This window comes from Peromyscus eremicus, chromosome 7, assembly GCF_949786415.1.
Source record: "Peromyscus eremicus chromosome 7, PerEre_H2_v1, whole genome shotgun sequence".
Taxonomy (NCBI): Eukaryota; Metazoa; Chordata; class Mammalia; order Rodentia; family Cricetidae; genus Peromyscus; species Peromyscus eremicus.
Window position 1 is genome coordinate 105201312 of NC_081422.1, and position 14976 is coordinate 105216287.

Sequence of the window (14976 nt, forward strand, 5' to 3'; positions counted from 1 at the left end):
ATATACAAACACACATATACATGTATAACACACATATACACATATAACACACACACACACACACACACACACACACATATGTATATATTGTGGCTGCGACATGAAGCAGTTCTCTCATGTGCTGGCCAGATGCTCTGTCACCGAATTACACTTCCAGCACCTTCATCAGTCAAGTCCGATGAAGTCCAAAGGATTCTTTAAACCCACTTTGACTAACCAACCTCCTTTGCCTTTTTCCTGTTGCAGGCCACCGAGGCCCGTGTGACCATTCTCTAAAATGCTTAAGCTCCAAGATTTCTGAGCGAAAGCTGCAAAGCTCCTGGATGCCTGCTGGGCGAGGACCTCTGGAGAAACCTGTCCTGGGGCCACGTGGTGCCGTCATGCCCATGTTCAATCCTCAGAGTGGCCTTCACTCAGTCCGTGCTGAGCACAGCCCGCTGAAGCCCAGGGTGGTGACGGTGGTGAAGCTGGGTGGGCAGCCCCTCCGCAAGGCCACCCTGCTCCTCAACAGGCGGTCAGTGCAGACCTTTGAGCAGCTCCTAGCAGACATCTCTGAAGCCTTGGGCTTTCCACGGTGGAAGAGTGACCGTGTGCGGAAGCTGTTCACCCTCAAGGGCAGGGAAGTCAAGAGTGTGTCTGATTTCTTCAGGGAGGGGGATGCTTTCATAGCTATGGGCAAAGAGCCGCTAACATTGAAGAGCATCCAGTTGGCTATGGAGGAGCTGTATCCCAAGAACCGGACCCTTGCCCTGGCCCCGCACAGCAGAGCCGCTTCCCCAAGGCTGAGAAGCAGACTTCCCAGCAAGCTTCTAAAAGGAGGCCACCGCTGTGGAGAGGTGGGAAGCTGTAATGAGGTTATGGGGAGCAGGACAGTCACCAGGCATCAGGGCAAGACCTCTACAGAGCTGGCCTTGGAAGACAAGGTGAGGGCCCAGAAGAAGTGGGTAAGAGGCAAACAGGAAGCAGAACCTGGTGCCCTGCCAACACCCAGGGAAGCCACTCTGGAGGAGACTCATGCAAGTGGAGAGAAGCACCTGGGGGTGGAGATCGAAAAGACCTCCGGGGAGATCGTCAGGTGTGAAAAGTGTAAGCGAGAAAGAGAGCTGCAGCTGGGCCTGCAGAGGGAGCGGTGCCCTCTGGGCATCAGTGAGCTGGACCTGGGGAGGGGTCAGAAGTGGGATTCGGAGAAGCTGGTGAGGACCAAGAGCTGCAGGAGGGCTTCTGAGGCAAACTCAACGGATGGAGAGGAAGGATGGAAGGGTGATAGCCACCGGAGCAGCCCCAGGAATCCCCCTCAGGAGCTTAGGAGACTCAGCAACAACTCAGACAAGAAAGAGAACAGAGGCTCGGAACCTCAGGAAAGTCACCCTCAAGGAGCAGCCAAGGCCCAGAAGGACCTCGTGGAAGGTCCACCAGCTGTACAGGAGGGGCTGGTGGATGCGAGGAAAGACCCCAGGCACACGTGCAGGGATAAGCATGGCGCCTGGCTTCTGAGAGAGCACCAGGCCGAACCCCCGCAGCTTCCCAGGACCCGAGGGGAGGAGAAGGAAACAGACCACGAGAAGAAGCCAGGTGGGGCAGGAGGAAGGAGGACGGTGCTGGAAAAGGAGCCTAAGACGAAGCTGGAAGAGAGCAAGCCGGAACGGCCCAGTGGCCGGAAGCTGCGGCCGCTGGGCATCATCTCAGCTGATGTGCAGAAGCACTATGAAATCGGTCGGGTCATTGGGGACGGGAACTTTGCCGTCGTGAAAGAGTGCAAGCACCGCGAGACCAAGCAGGCTTACGCCATGAAGATTATTGACAAGTCCAAGCTGAAGGGTAAGGAGGACATAGTTGACAGTGAGATTTTAATTATTCAGAGTCTCTCTCACCCCAATATCGTGAAACTGCATGAGGTCTATGAAACAGAAGCGGAGATGTACCTGATCATGGAGTATGTTCAAGGAGGGGACCTTTTTGATGCCATCATAGAAAGTGTAAAGTTTCCAGAGCCTGATGCCGCACTCATGGTCACAGACTTGTGTAAGGCCCTCGTCCACATGCACGACAAGAAGATCGTCCACCGGGATCTGAAACCGGAAAACCTTCTGGTAAGCCGGGAGTTTTGCTGTTACTGGAGAGGGAGTTATAAAATGTAGGAGAGAATGAATAGCAGCTGCATCATGCTGCTCGAGAATTATGCTACTTTAATGTGCTTATTTCAGTACTTAAAACCTTGCGTATAGTTCCTAAATTGCTGAATAAATTTGTTTTGATTGTTATGGAAATATAAGCCTTTTGATTTAAATAAGTCAAAATGTTTCCTCTTCTCTAGGAGATAAATGTGTTTGCTTTGATGGTGGCCATGTGACTTAATTTCTTGAATATTTACATATCCTCTGGCATAGGCAATGGATGTCTACTGGTGGTGGCGCTTCTCCCTCAAGCGCCTCCCTCTCCACCTTTGGGACTACCATCTGACCCTCCCTGTGTCCTCTTTGAGGACAATGCTTTGCCAAGGAGTTTCCAGTCTGCAGATCTGGAGATATCTGTGTGTGGATTGCATGACACTGGTGGGGAAGTGTCTTGGTTTCTATGCTGGATGACATACCATGACCAAAAGCAAATTGAGGAGGAAAGGGCTTATTTGGCTTATGCTTCCACATCACAGTTGATTATTGAAGGGAGTCAGGCAGGACAGGCACTCAAACAGGACAGGAACCTGGAGGCAGGAGCTAATGCAGAGGCCACAGAGGGGTGCTGCTTTCTGGCTTGCTCCCTATGGCTTACTCAACCTGCTTTCTTATAGAACCCAGGACCACCAGCCCAGGGATCACACCACCCACAATGGACTGTGCCCTCCCCCATCAATCACTAATTAAGAAAATGCCTTTCAGGCTTGCCTACAGCCTGATCTTATGGAGGCATTTTCTTAATTGAGGTTCCCTCCTCTTGGATGACTTTAGCTTGTGTCAAGTTGACATAAGACTCTCTAGCACAGGAAGACAGGCCCTCCAAATTTGCTTCCTAGTGTTTGTTTGTTTGTTTGTTTGTCCAGATGAAGTCCTTATCTTTTCTGGACCTTAGTGTTGTGTGATTCTTCCTAGGGAGACATGAACAAAATCCTGTGCCATCCAGACAGGGCACAAGCAACAGACAAATGATTCCAACCAAGTTTAGCTTAGTGAACCCATGATTTTGTTGGAGTTACTTAGAGGAATGTATATGGTGATATATTGTGTACCCTAATAAGTTTACCTGAAGATCAGAGAGACAAAGGAACAAGCCACCTCTTACCTTTAGGACTCCTCAGCCTGAAAAGCCTTCCTCAGCCAAAAGACTTTAGTTCCTGTCTCCTTACACCTTTTCCCGCCTACCTGTATCATTTCCTGTCTGAACTTTCCTAGTGCTGGCATTAAAGGCGTGTGTGCTTTCCAAGCAAAGGCATGAGATCTCAAGTGTTGGGATCAAAGGTGTGTGACTCCCAAATATTGGGATTAAAGGTGTGTGCCACCACTGCCTGGCTTCTTTCTGTGTTTAATCTAGTGGCTTGTTCTGTTCTCTGATCTTCAGGCAAATTTATTAGGGTACACAATCTATCACCACAAATGTGGCCAAGAAGTTCCTCAGAGGATTGTGGGTAACTCAAAGGCAGCTGCATCCCGCTTACCCCAGCATGGGTGGTGATGGTGATGACTCACCCAAGCTACACCCTGGAGCTCTGCTCAGCCTGGGAAGGCTTCACAGAGGAGTCTCTTCTTTCTTCTCCAGCAGTTTTTTGCCGTTTTTTATAAAACCTGGGGGGGGGGGTTAAGAGGGGTAGGGGGACCGCCTGTGTCTTGTAACTTTCTAAACCTCATGAGTCCTGAGCCTTCCTCTTTGACCTCTCTGAGAATGAAGGTTTTGATTAGAAAGAAATAGCTGCATAACATGTAGTTTCCTGATTTCTGTTGTTTTAAAATATTTTTTTTTTTCCTGGTACTGGAGAGATGGCTCAGTGATTAAGGATACTTGCTGCTAGAGGACCCAACACCCATGTTTGGCACCTAACTACTGCCTGTAACTGCGCTCCAGGGGATCTAACACCCTTTTTATCCTCCCCAGGCACCTGAACACATATATACATGCACAGAAATACACTCATATATGTACATTGTTAAGCAACTAAATCTTTAAGGTGTATATGTGTGTGTGTGTGTGTGTGTGTGTGTGTGTGTGTGTGTGTGTGTGTGTGAGAGAGAGAGAGAGAGAGAGAGAGAGAGAGAGAGAGAGAGAGAGAGAGAGAGAGATGGGAATAGGGAATGCATGCAATGGCACCAGGTGTAGAGGTCAGAGGACAGCTTTATGGAATCAATTCTCACTTTCCACCTTTACTTCATTTCCAAGGATGGGCCTAAGTTGCCAAGGTTAGTCTGTCAAGGATCTTTACTCAGTGGGTCATCTTCTTAGCTCTAGTTTCCTGATTTAATAGGAAAAGAACACTAACAGTAGTATCTTGGGAGGTTGAGTGAGAATAGACATGAGAAAAAGCAGAGGCCCCCTGACATGAAAGAGTCAGCACATTAACCCAGGTTGGCTGTGATACTCTCCTGTATAACATAAAATGTCACAGTACACCTACTTCCCAGAGGGCCACTCTGTATCTTGGGTGGATCAAGACAAAAACAAATCTCTTTGTAATAATGTCAGAATGCATTGTTTAAGTTGTGAATGTGGTTAAATGTCCCTGTGACGACTATCAAGACTATTGCTTCATTCTTCTGCCTTCACACGAGATCAAGACACCCAGTCATAGACATCCAGATGTGGTGCTACATGCCCATAACCCCAGTCATAGACAGCCAGATGTGGTGCTACATGCCTGAACCCCAGTCATAGACAGCCAGATGTGGTGCTGCATGCCTGTAACCCCAGTCAGACAGCCAGATGTGGTGCTGCATGCCTGTAACCCCAGTCAGACAGCCAGATGTGGTGCTGCATGCCTGTAACCCCAACACTTGTTAGGTAGAGGCAGGAGAATCAGGACTTGAAGGTCATCGTTGGTTATTTCAAGGACGAGCCTGTTCTTTTTAATGACCTATCTATTGTTGTTGATTGTTTTTTGAGACAGGGTCTCTCTGTGTAGCCCTGGCTGTCCTTGAACTCACTTTGTAGACTAGCCGGGCCACAAACTGGTGAGTGCTGAGAGTAAAGGCATGTGCCACCACCTGCAGGCTAATGCCCTATCTCAACAGAGAGACACCATGGAACTACTCATCCTGACCCTGCCCAACCCAAAGCCAACTGCTTTCTTGAACTGTCCCTAATCACCCAACATAGTTCCAATCTTCTGAGTGTTTTGGATGCTCTCTGAGTTAAATGAAGATTCTAGCAGAGTGTGTTCCCTCTTACTGCAGTGAGCTAATGAACCCAACATGTCTTTTGTATCCCTGGGAGTCTTGGTCAAAACAACAAATCTCACACTGTCATCATCTGGAATCTTTGTCTCCCTTTATTCTTCATAGCTGTGATCACCACCTGATACATTCTGATCACACCTGACACATTCTGATCACCACCTGACACTTTATGATCACCACCTGACAAGTTCTGATCACCCCTGACAGGTTCTGTCACCACCTGATATGTTCTACATCTCATTTTTAGGAAAATTTATTAGAGGACTAGAGATATGCTCAGTGGTTAAGGGAACTGGTTGTTCTTTCAGAGGACCTGGGTTTGATTTCAACATGATGGCTCCCAAATTATCTGTAACTCAAATTCTGGGGATCCAATGTTCTCTTCTGGTCTCTTTGGGCACCAGGCATCCATGTGGTGCACAGATATACATGCAGACAAAATACTCATACACATAAAATTATACAATTTTAAAAATTATTAAAAGTAGAATTACATTTTTATTTATGTATTGTGTGTTGAGGGAGGTAGGTAGAAGATGAGCATGAGCATGCCACATTTCAAGGGAGGACAACTTGTAGGAGTCAATTCTCTCTTTCTGTCATATGGGTCCTGAAGATGGAACTGAGGCCTAGTGACAAGCACTTTTACCCAACTGAGCCATCTCACTAGCTGTGATGAAACAACACGATCAAGAGCAGATTATGAAGGAGAGCGTTTATTTGGCTTCTACATCCTGGTCATAGTTCAGTGAAAGAAGCCAAGGCAGGAACTCAAGGCAGGAACTCAAGGCAGGAACCTGGAGGCAGGAACTGAAACAAAGACCATGAAAGGTGCTGCTCGCTGGCCTGTGGCTTGCTCAGCCTGGAGGGGCACTCACCGACTTATTCTCCATGACTTGCTCAGCCTGCTTTCTCATTCAACCTAAAACTACCTGCCCAGGGGTGGCACCTCTTACAGTGGGCTAGGCCCTCCTACTTCAATCATTAATTAAGCAAGTGCTGTATAGACTTGCCTACAGGCAATCCAATGGTGACAATTTCTTTTTCTTTTTTTTTTTTTTTTTTGGTTTTTCGAGACAGGGTTTCTCTGTGTAGCTTTGCGCCTTTCCTGGAACTCACTTGGTAGCCCAGGCTGGCCTCGAACTCACAGAGATCCGCCTGGCTCTGCCTCCCAAGTGCTGGGATTAAAGGTGTGCGCCACCACCACCCGGCCGGTGACAATTTCTTAATGAGGTTCTTTTCCCAGAGAACTCTAGGTTTTTCTGTCAAGCCAATAAAATCAACCAGCACACAAATATTTTATTTATTTATTATTATTATTATTACTATTATTATTGTGGTGTGTGTGTGCACTGTGCATGTATGTGACTGCAGGTGTGCACATGTCATGGTGCGCACATGGTACTCAGAGGATAACTTGGGGAGTTGGTTCTCTCCTTTCATCTTGTTGGAGGCAATCTTTCTTGTTACTGTTTCTGTGTGCTACAAGGTAGCTGGCCCTGGGGCTTCTGGGCCTTTCTCCCATCTCTGTCCTCGCCTTCTTGTAGGAGTGCTGGGATTGCATGCCCATGCCCCCGAATCTGGCTTTTCCAGAGGTTAAACTCACATCATAAGGCTTGCACAAGTGTTTTTACCAATTGATCTGTCTCCCATCTACATTGCCTTTCATTTCTTCCTTCTCTCACTGGAAAGACAGGTCCATGACTACAGGCACGATTTTATTCAGACTCTACCATGAACCCGAGGACAATTTTGCCACATGGTAGACATTTAACAGACATTAGCTGGACATCATCATTTCATGCCAGGGAAGCAGCAAGCACTCTATTAAGATCAGCATATAGTAAGGACTGTGGTGCCCAGGCATTTATCATGAAGGTACACTCAGAGACCAGTTCCTGCAGACAAAGTGATAGTGAATGGAGACAGTTATGCCAATAAGTTGCCTTTAAAAAAAAAATGGGACAAAGGGGTCAGGAATTGAGCATGTTTCCTTTAATGTGCATGGCTGCAGAGCTGTGTCCCTGAACTGCCCTCATGAGCAGGCTGAAGGCAGACTGAGTCAAGCTCATTTTCTGGTGAAATGAGGTTTATGTTGACCATTAACTCAGGCACTACTGTTTTTGCCAACTTTAATAGAATTGCAAGAATAATTTGGCTGGTTGCCTGCATGGTCTGAATTAGTTTTCAGTAACTCTCTTGGGGAAGTGGAATTTTTATATTTGTTGTTGTCCTTGTCCCTTTCCTACTGCTTTGAAGAACTTTTTATTATTATTATTATCAATATTTTTTGGGTGATGTGTTCATTGATGTATCCCAGACTTGCCTTCAGTTTGCTGTGTAGCCTGAGGATGACCTTGAACATCAGATCCTCCTGCCTACATCTCCCAAGAGCTGCAGTTACAGGCCTGGTTTATGGAGTTCTGGGGATCTAACCCAGGGTTTCATGTGTGCTAGGCAAGCGCTCTGCAAGCTGAGTCACAGGCCCTGCCGCTTGCCCGTTTTTGTTGTCTGTCTTTTGGGTCTGAGCTGAGGCATTTTCCACATGTGATGTCCAGAGCCTGATCTTGTGGTTGCTGTTTTCACTGAATCCTTTAAGCAGGGGGGATTCATATGAGAGTCCAGGTAGGTCCTGTGAGCTGGCATTTCCTACACATGCCCACTGATGCGTTCTACCAGTTATACATGCCCACTGATGCACTCTACCAGTTAATACATGCCCATAGTTTGCACATGTGAGATCAGGTGTCCCCCAGGGCTATTTTCACTTGGGGACAACTGGCTTACCTTGTGTTTTCTAACCATGTACTGGAATCGGTCTGAGGCTCAGTCTATTCTCACAGTGTGAGGGGATGGAGTTGCCGACAGTATCTCACTGGAGAGTGAGCTCCACGGTGGCTGAGCATGTGAACTTGCTCTGGGCAGTAGAAACAGTAAAGGCGATGTGCTCAATGTGGACAGATCTCTGTGAAAGTTCAGGCAGGTACAGTTTTTCATGGAATTAAATATCGTAGCTGGCATCTTTTAGTGCTTTGAGGCAGTGGAGTGTGTGTGTGTGTGTGTGTGTGTGTATACAAGTCTTGTGCAGGTGAATGGTTATAATTTTTCAGCTCAAACATGATTTGTTCATTGCTAGCAATCCAGTTGGCATTCAGAACTTGTTCTGATTTTGAAAGTCTGTTTTATTTTCTCCAAATAGAGCAGTGTGTGTGTGTGTGTGTGTGTGTGTGTGTGTGTGTGTGTGTGTGTGTGTATGTGCACATGTATGGCTTTAAAAACAGCAGAAAGCTATGTGTGAGCTATCTTTTGTGGAAGATTTAATGCATTGCTCTTCCTGGGTGATTTGTCAGTATGCACTTATTGAAACAGGTATGTCTATCACACTCATGAAACACATTTGTCCTTTTTCTAACTAAGTAAAATTTGGCATATCATGTCCAGAGCCTAAACATTGTCCAGTGCTAGGGTTTTTTTTGTTTTTTGTTTTTTTTTTTCAGACAAAGATGAGGTTTATGCTGGACTTGACAACTGCTGGTTGTATGGGTACCATTTCCAAGTTTGTTGATAGGATAATTATGTTGCAGATTTGTTTGGTTTTCTAAGATTCAATATTCATCATTGTTGCCATGGTGATCACCATCCATCAGTTGGTGTTCTTCACTTACCTAAATGTGTTGTCAAATGAATGCTTCCTTCCTGAATGCTTCCTTACTTTACAGGATGGCTGCTGGGTCTCTGTTAGACCTGTCTTTTCTAAGCCTGGGAAAATGATTATTTTAGCATCAACTTCTGACTGAGCAGTGGGTTGTAACTGCAGCTGCTTTTACAGACACTTTCTGAGCACACTAAGAGCTCTTAATGAACGTGGCTGCTTATCATGATGTTTTAATCAACAGAAATATTTACATCTACTAATTAGGCCCTGGAGTAACGTTTCAGGCCTGTATTGCCAAGTTCATCTGATCCCACTGATCTCATTTCCTGATATTACAATTCTTCTTCCCTTAGGGTTATTTAGACTCCTGAGATCTTGCAAACAAAGTTTTAATTATGAGAATTTCCAGCTTGCAGAAATATCCATGTTAATTGCTTCTTCTGCCACTATGTGATCCCTTGAGGGGTTGCATAGTGTTGACTGAGTCCCAGGGAAGGAAGGAGGAAGACACAGGAGATGACAAGAGATGGAGATTAGACCAGTTCACCCAGGATGGGGAGTATAGTCATCCAGGCTGGGTATCATCAGCTAAGACAGCTGGGTGAGCAGGGGAGTGATGGAAGAGGCGCACTGTGGCTGGAGTGTGGTCATTCTAGAAGCATCTCTTCCAGTAGGACAGGGAGGGAAGAGCAGAGTCTTGTTCTGGAAAGGTGCTGGGAGGCATGAGATGGGTGGATGATCAGCTGCTGACATACAAAGAGTGGATTTTCCTGGATCTTATCAGTGTTCCCCAGCCCAGGTGCTGCATCTCTGAGAGCTTGGAACAGAAGAAAAGGTGGTGGTGTGGTGGGCCAGGTCATAGCTTGCGTAAAGACAGAGGGAGGTCCTTTTTCTCATGTCTCGTTGGTCTTGGGATGAAGGACATTTGTCTAGCTGTCTAACTACTGAATGTGGCTGGGATTGTGCACTGATATGTGTCCTTAAGGTGATAAGGAAAGCCTAGAATGAGATGACCCAACACATTTCTTGCCCATTCTTCCTTCCATAATTTTGTTGACCTTAATTCCCTACACTCTCCTCCCCTCCCTTCTGATATGATATACAAGAAGGACTCCATGATAATATTTCTCCCTGATCTACATAGTATTTTTTCTACTAGCTCTAACTCTTCTCCTTAGCTAGAAGCTAGCCATATACCCCTCTTTTCTTATTAATGCTCCAAGTATGACCAATTTTAAAAATTGGTAATAACTATGCAGCATATCTCATTAGTTATACTTCATTAAATGAAGAAACATGGATTAAATATATTACTAATATTATGATAATATTATATATTATTAATAATCTGAAATAAAGAGGGACTGAAGTGAAACAGGCTTTTAGTTCAAGTCATTTTGTTAGGGTGAATACTGGCAATATCTTGCTGTCACCTTCCTAGGAGAATGTGTTCTTGTGAGCCCTTTGAGGTTGTAAGATTATAGTTCTCAAAATTCTTTTAGTTGGAGAAAGCAGCTCAGCAAATCTCTTCCATGAGTTTCCAAGATCTAGCTGTCCTTAGGGTCTGTCTCTTCTAGAAGGATCTGTTTCATCTTCTTCTGGAAGTCCTGTCTGTTGCAGGTTATGTAAGGTCAGGGGAGGAATCTGCAGCTGGACCATGGTAAGCTTCTTGCTGGGCTCCAGCAGGAGATGCTGAGGTTGATTTTGGGCATTCAGTAGAAGTGAATAGAGACAGGTGGTCATCCTACGGTGATGCCTTGACCTGTGAATGGTTGGGATGGTGGGTGAGGAGAGAGGACTCTGGTGTTTCCTATCTGCAGCTAGTTAGTGTGAGATTCATCTTTTTGATGGAGGAAAGAGATTGCAGGGTAATTAGAGGAATGTGAGCATGACTGAGTTCATGGGTGCTGAAGAGCTGCACCCGGTGTATACAGACATCTATTTCAAGGTCTCTCTCTCTCTCTCTCTCTCTCTCTCTCTCTCTCTCTCTCTCTCTCTCTCTCTCTCTCTGTGTGTGTGCAAAGGAGATCACAAAATGGAACAGGAACAGCGGCTGAAGGGATGTGTAGAAATGGGCTGTGTGTTTTTTAAGTTGAGATGTTTGACCATATGTGATAATGGAGCCTTTCTCTGGGCTGGGGTTCTAATCTCTGAGACAGGATCAGGGCGAGTGAGAAGCCACTGTTCCTCATCTTTATTTATTTATTTTTTAGATTTTAAAATACTTTAGATTTTTTTATTCATTTTACATACCAACCACAGTTCCCTCTCTTATCCCTCCCCCCTGCCTCCCCACACCTTTATCCCCTCCTCCAGCAGAGTAAGTTCTCCCATGGGGGGACAGCTAAACCTGGTACATTCAGTTAAGGCAGGACCAAGCCCCTCACCATTTTATCAGGAGTGAGCAAAGTGTCCAACCATAGGTAACGGGATCCAGAAAGCCAGCTCATGCACCAGGGATAGATCCTGATCACACTGCCAGGGGCTCCTCAAACTGACCCAGCTACACAACTGTCTCCCATATGCAGAGGGTCTAGTCTGATCCCATGCAGGTTCCACAGCTGTCAGTCTAAAGTTTGTGAGTTCTTTTGAGCTTGGTTCAGTTGTCTCTGTAGATTTTCCCATCATGATCTTGACTCCCCTTGTTCATATAATCCCTTTTCCCTCTCTTCAACTGGACTCCCAGAGTTTGGCTTGCTGCTTAGCTGTGGATCTCTACATCTGCTTCCATTAGTTACTGGATGAAGGCTCTATGATGACAGAATATTCACCAATCTGATTACCAGGGTAGGCCAGTTCGGGCACCCTCACCACTGTTGCTAGTAGTCTAATCTGGGGTCGTCCTTGTGGATTCCTGGGAATTTCCCTAGCACAAGGTTTCTCCCTTACCCCATAATGTCTCCCTCTATCAAAATATCTATTTCATTGCTCTCCCACTCTGTTCCTCCCCCAGCTCGACCATCTCATTCCCTATGTTGTCACCTCCCATCCCCTATCCTCTATTCCCCACCTCATCCCCAGTTTACTCATTGGGATCTCCTCTGTTTCCCCTTCCTAAGGTGATCTGTACGTCCTTCGTAGGGTCCTCTTTGTTTCCTAGCTTCTCTGTAACTGTGGGTTGTAGTCTGATTATCTTTTGCTTTACACCTAATATCTACTTATGAGTGAGTACATACCATGTTTGCCTTTCTTAGTCTGGGTTACTTCATTCAGGATGATATTTTCTAGTTTCATCCATTTGCCTGCAAATTTCATGATGTCATTGTTTTTATAGCTGAGTAATACTCCATTGTATGTATGTACCACGTTTTCTTTATTCATTCTTCGGTTAAGGGGCATCTAGGTTGCTTCCAGGTTCTGGCTATTATGAGTAATGCTGCTATGAACATAGTTGAGCAAGTGTCCTTGCAGTATGCTTGAGTGTCCCTTGGGTATATGCCCAAGAGTGGTTTCATTGGGTCTTGAGGTAGATTGATTCCCAGTTTTCTGAGAAAGCGCCATATTCATTTCCAAAGTGGCTGTACAAGTTTGCACTCCCACCAACAGTAGAGGAATATTCTCCTTGCTCCACATTCTCTCCAACATAAGCTGTCTTCAGTGTTTTTGACCTCAGCCATTCTGACAGGTGTAAGATGGTATCTCAGAGTCATTTCAATTTACATTTCCCTGATGAGTAAGGATGTTGAGCAATTCCTTAAATGTCTTTTGGCCACTTGGAATTCTTCTGATGAGAATTCTCTGTTTAGATCTGTCACCCATTTTTTAAATTAAATTGGTTGGTATTTTGCTGTCTAGTTTCTTTCTTTCTTTAATATATTTTAGAGATCAGCCCTCTGTCAGATGTGGTGTTGGTGAGGATCTTTTCCCATTCTGTAGGCTGTCTTTTTGTCTTAGTTACTGTGTCCTTTGCCTTACAGAAGCTTCTCATTTTTAGGAGGTCCCATTTATTAATTGTTGCTATCAGTGTCTGTGCTACTGGTGTTATATTTAGGAAGTGGTCTCTGTGCCAATGCTTTTAGGCTACTTCCTACTTTCTCCTCTGTCAGGTTCAGTGTAGCTGGATTTATGTTGAGGTCTTAGATCCACTTGGATGTGAGTTTTGTGCATGGTGACAGATATGGATCTATTTGCAATCTTCTACATGTTGACATCCACTTATGCCAGCACCATTTGTTGAAGATACTTTCTTTTTTTCCATTGTACAGTTTTGGCTTCTTTGTCAAGATTCAGGTGTTCATAGGTGTTCATAGGATCTTCAATTCAATTCAGTTGGTCCACATGTCAGTTTTTATGCTAATACCAAGCTGTTTTTTTTTATTACTATAGCTCTATAGTAGAGCTTGAAGTCAAGGATGGTGATGCCTCTAGAAGTTGCTTTATTGTAAAGGATTGTTTTAGATATCCTATGTTTTTTCTGTTTTTCCATATGAAATTGACTATTGTTCTTTCAAGATCTGTAAAGAAAAGTGTTGGGATTTTGATGGGGATTGCATTGAATCTGTAGATTGCTTTTGGTTAGATTGCCACTTTTATTATGTTGGTTCTACCTATCTTTGAGCACGGGAGATCCTTCCATTTTCTGATATCTTCTTCAATTTTTTTCTTCAAGGACTTAAAGTTCTTGTCGTACAGCTCTTTCACTTGTTCAGTTAGAGTTACCCCAAGATATTTTATATTATTGTGGCTATTGTAAAGGGTGATGTTTTTCTGATTTCTTTCTAGGCCCATTTATCATTTGTGTATAGGAGGACTACTGATTTTTTGAGTTAATCTTGTACCCTGCTACATTACTGAAGGTATTTATCAGTTGTAGGAGTTCCCTGGTAGAATTTTTGGGGTCACTTATGTGGACTATCCTATCATCTGCAAATAGCAAAAGTTTGACTTCTTCCTTTCCAATTTGTATCCCTTTGATCTTCTTTTGTTGTCTTACTGCTCTAGCTAGAAATTTGAGTACTATATTGAATAGATGTGGGGAGAGTGGACATCCTTGTCTTGTTTCTGATTTTAGTGGAATCTCTTTGAATTTTTCTCCATTTAATCTGATGTTGGCTGTCAGCTTGCTGTAAATTGCCTTTATTATGTTTAGGTATGTTCCTTGTGTTCCTGATCTCTCCAGGACCTTTATCATGAAAGGGTGTTGGATTTGGCTTTTTCAGCATCTAATGAGATGATAATGAGTTTTTTTCTTTCAGTTTGTTTCTATGGTGGATTACATTGACAGATTTTTGTATGTTGAACCATCCCTGCATCTCTGGAATGAAGCCTACTTGATCATGATGGATGATTTTTTTGATGTATTTGTGGATTCGGTTTGCCAATATTTTATTGAGTATTTTTGCATCAATGTTCATGAGGGAGTTTGGTCTGTAATTCTCTTTCTTTGTTGCATCTTTGTGGGGTCTGGGTATTAGGGTAACTGTAGCCTCATAGAAAGAGTTTGGCAATGTTCCTTCTGTTTCTATTGTGTGGAACAATTTGAGGAGTATTGGTATTAGCTCTTCTTTGAAATTGTGATAAAACTCTGCACTGAAACCATCTAGCCTTGGACGTTTTTTGGTTGGGAGACTTTTAATGACTGCTTCTATTTCCATAGGAGTTATAAGTCTATTTAAATTGTTTATCTGGTCTTGATTTAATTTGGGTATATGGTACCTATCCAGAAAACTGTCCATTTCTTTTAGATTTCAAATTTTGTGGAGTACAGGTTTTTGAAGTATGACCTGATGATTCTCTGGCTTTTCTGTCAGCTGTTATGTCTCCCGTTTCTGATTTTGTTAATTTGAATGCCCTCTCTCTGCCTTTTGGTTAGTTTGGATAAGGGGTTGTCTATTTTGTTGATTTTCTCAAAGAACCAACTCTTTGTTTCATTGATTCTTTGTACTGTTCTCTTTATTTCTATTTTATTGATTTCAGCCCTCAGTTTGATTATTTCCTGTCATC

At 44.3% G+C, this 14976-nt stretch overlaps 1 protein-coding gene across 1 annotated transcript in view; it reads left to right on the forward strand.

Moving 5' to 3' along the window:
- The first annotated feature begins 256 nt into the window (after positions 1 to 256).
- Positions 257 to 14976, forward strand: part of Dclk3 (doublecortin like kinase 3) — a 34651-nt gene continuing 19931 nt past the window's right edge. Inside the window, exon 1 of the mRNA XM_059267141.1 lies at positions 257 to 2090. Coding sequence (XP_059123124.1) covers positions 324 to 2090 — 1767 coding nt within the window. The 5' untranslated portion in view covers positions 257 to 323. The remainder of the gene's footprint in view (positions 2091 to 14976) is intronic.